Source organism: Colobus angolensis, unplaced genomic scaffold (genome assembly GCF_000951035.1).
Source record: "Colobus angolensis palliatus isolate OR3802 unplaced genomic scaffold, Cang.pa_1.0 Scaffold11195, whole genome shotgun sequence".
Taxonomy (NCBI): Eukaryota; Metazoa; Chordata; class Mammalia; order Primates; family Cercopithecidae; genus Colobus; species Colobus angolensis.
The window spans coordinates 1-1,270 of NW_012112248.1; the positions used below are offsets into that span (position 1 = coordinate 1).

Genomic DNA, 1,270 nt, shown 5'->3' on the forward strand with positions numbered 1-1,270 from the left:
CTCAGCCTCCCGAGTAGCTGAGATTATAGGTGTGCACCACAATGCCTGGCTAATTTTTTGTATTTTTAGTAGAGATGGGGTTTCACCATGTTGGCCAGGCTGGTCTCGAACTCCTGATCTCACATGATCTGCCCACCTCAGCCTCCCAAAGTGCTGGGATTACAGGTGGATCAAGGCTCACTACAGTTTCGACCTCTCCGGCTCAAGCAATCCTCCTGCCTCAGCCTCCCAAGTAGCTAAGACCACAGGCACACCACACTTGGCTAATTTTTCATTTTTAGTAGAGACAAGGTCTCACCAGACGGGCCTCAGACTCCTGGACTCAAGTGATCCTCCTGCCTCAGCTTCCCAAAGTGCTGTGATTATAGGCATGAGCCACTACCCCAGCCATAAATCTACTTTCAAACATCTGACTTTCAAATATAGTCTCAGAAATGAATAAAGCAGAAACTTACCGTTTAACCTTAAGACTGCACTACAATTTGCCAAAGAAACATTTTTTCACATCAAAATAATTGCATCAATTTATCAGAAGGGATACTGAAGTAACACAAATAGTAAGTTAATTTTTGTTTAATGCACATATACACTTAAAATTAACAGCACACACATACCTTATTTGGTTTCCTGATTGTAAACCAACAGTACAAAATACTGCTTTCATAATATGTTATTAAACCCACCCTTAAAAGGAGAACACTTTATTTTACCATAATTGTGTTTTTCCAACACCTGGTGCACCACAAATTTCTGTTGTTTTCATTAAGGGTACTCCACCCCCAAGAATATCATCTAGTGCTGAACAGAAGGTAATTATGAAGCCCTGGGTATGCTCCTGCTCAAGAAGTTCCAGTGCTGTACACTTCTTGCCTGACTCAGATGTACCAGCATATCTTGGTTTATTTGTGAGACATTCTCTTCTGATAATTTGCAGAGTTTCTAAGGCTTCTGCTTTAGATATCCCAACTTCTGAAAGTAAAATAAGAAAAAAAGAACCCTAATTTCAGAGATTTAAAAGTGTAACATGATAATGGCTTGTCTTCATTAATTTTAATTTTTAGACAAGAGTGATGCTAGGAGTAGAGAAACATAAAAATGCAACACTCTATCAACCATTTAATTTTTCAGTTTGGCCGGACACAGTGGCTCATTCCTATAATCCCAGTACTTTAGGAGGCTGAGTCAGCTGGATCACCTGAGGTCAGGAGTTCAAGACCAGCCTGGCCAACATGGTGAAACCCCGTCTCTACTAAAAATACAAAAATTAGCC

General features: G+C 40.3%; 1 protein-coding gene across 1 annotated transcript; it reads right to left on the reverse strand.

The window, feature by feature from the left end:
• Positions 1–557: 557 nt before the first annotated feature.
• Positions 558–969, reverse strand: LOC105522814 (DNA repair protein RAD51 homolog 3-like; the record flags this gene model as incomplete). The annotated part of the gene is made up of 1 exon (XM_011957418.1): positions 558–969. A coding segment is annotated over one exon (263 nt), but the record flags the coding sequence as incomplete, so codon positions are not given.
• Between the last annotated feature and the right edge of the window lie 301 nt (positions 970–1,270).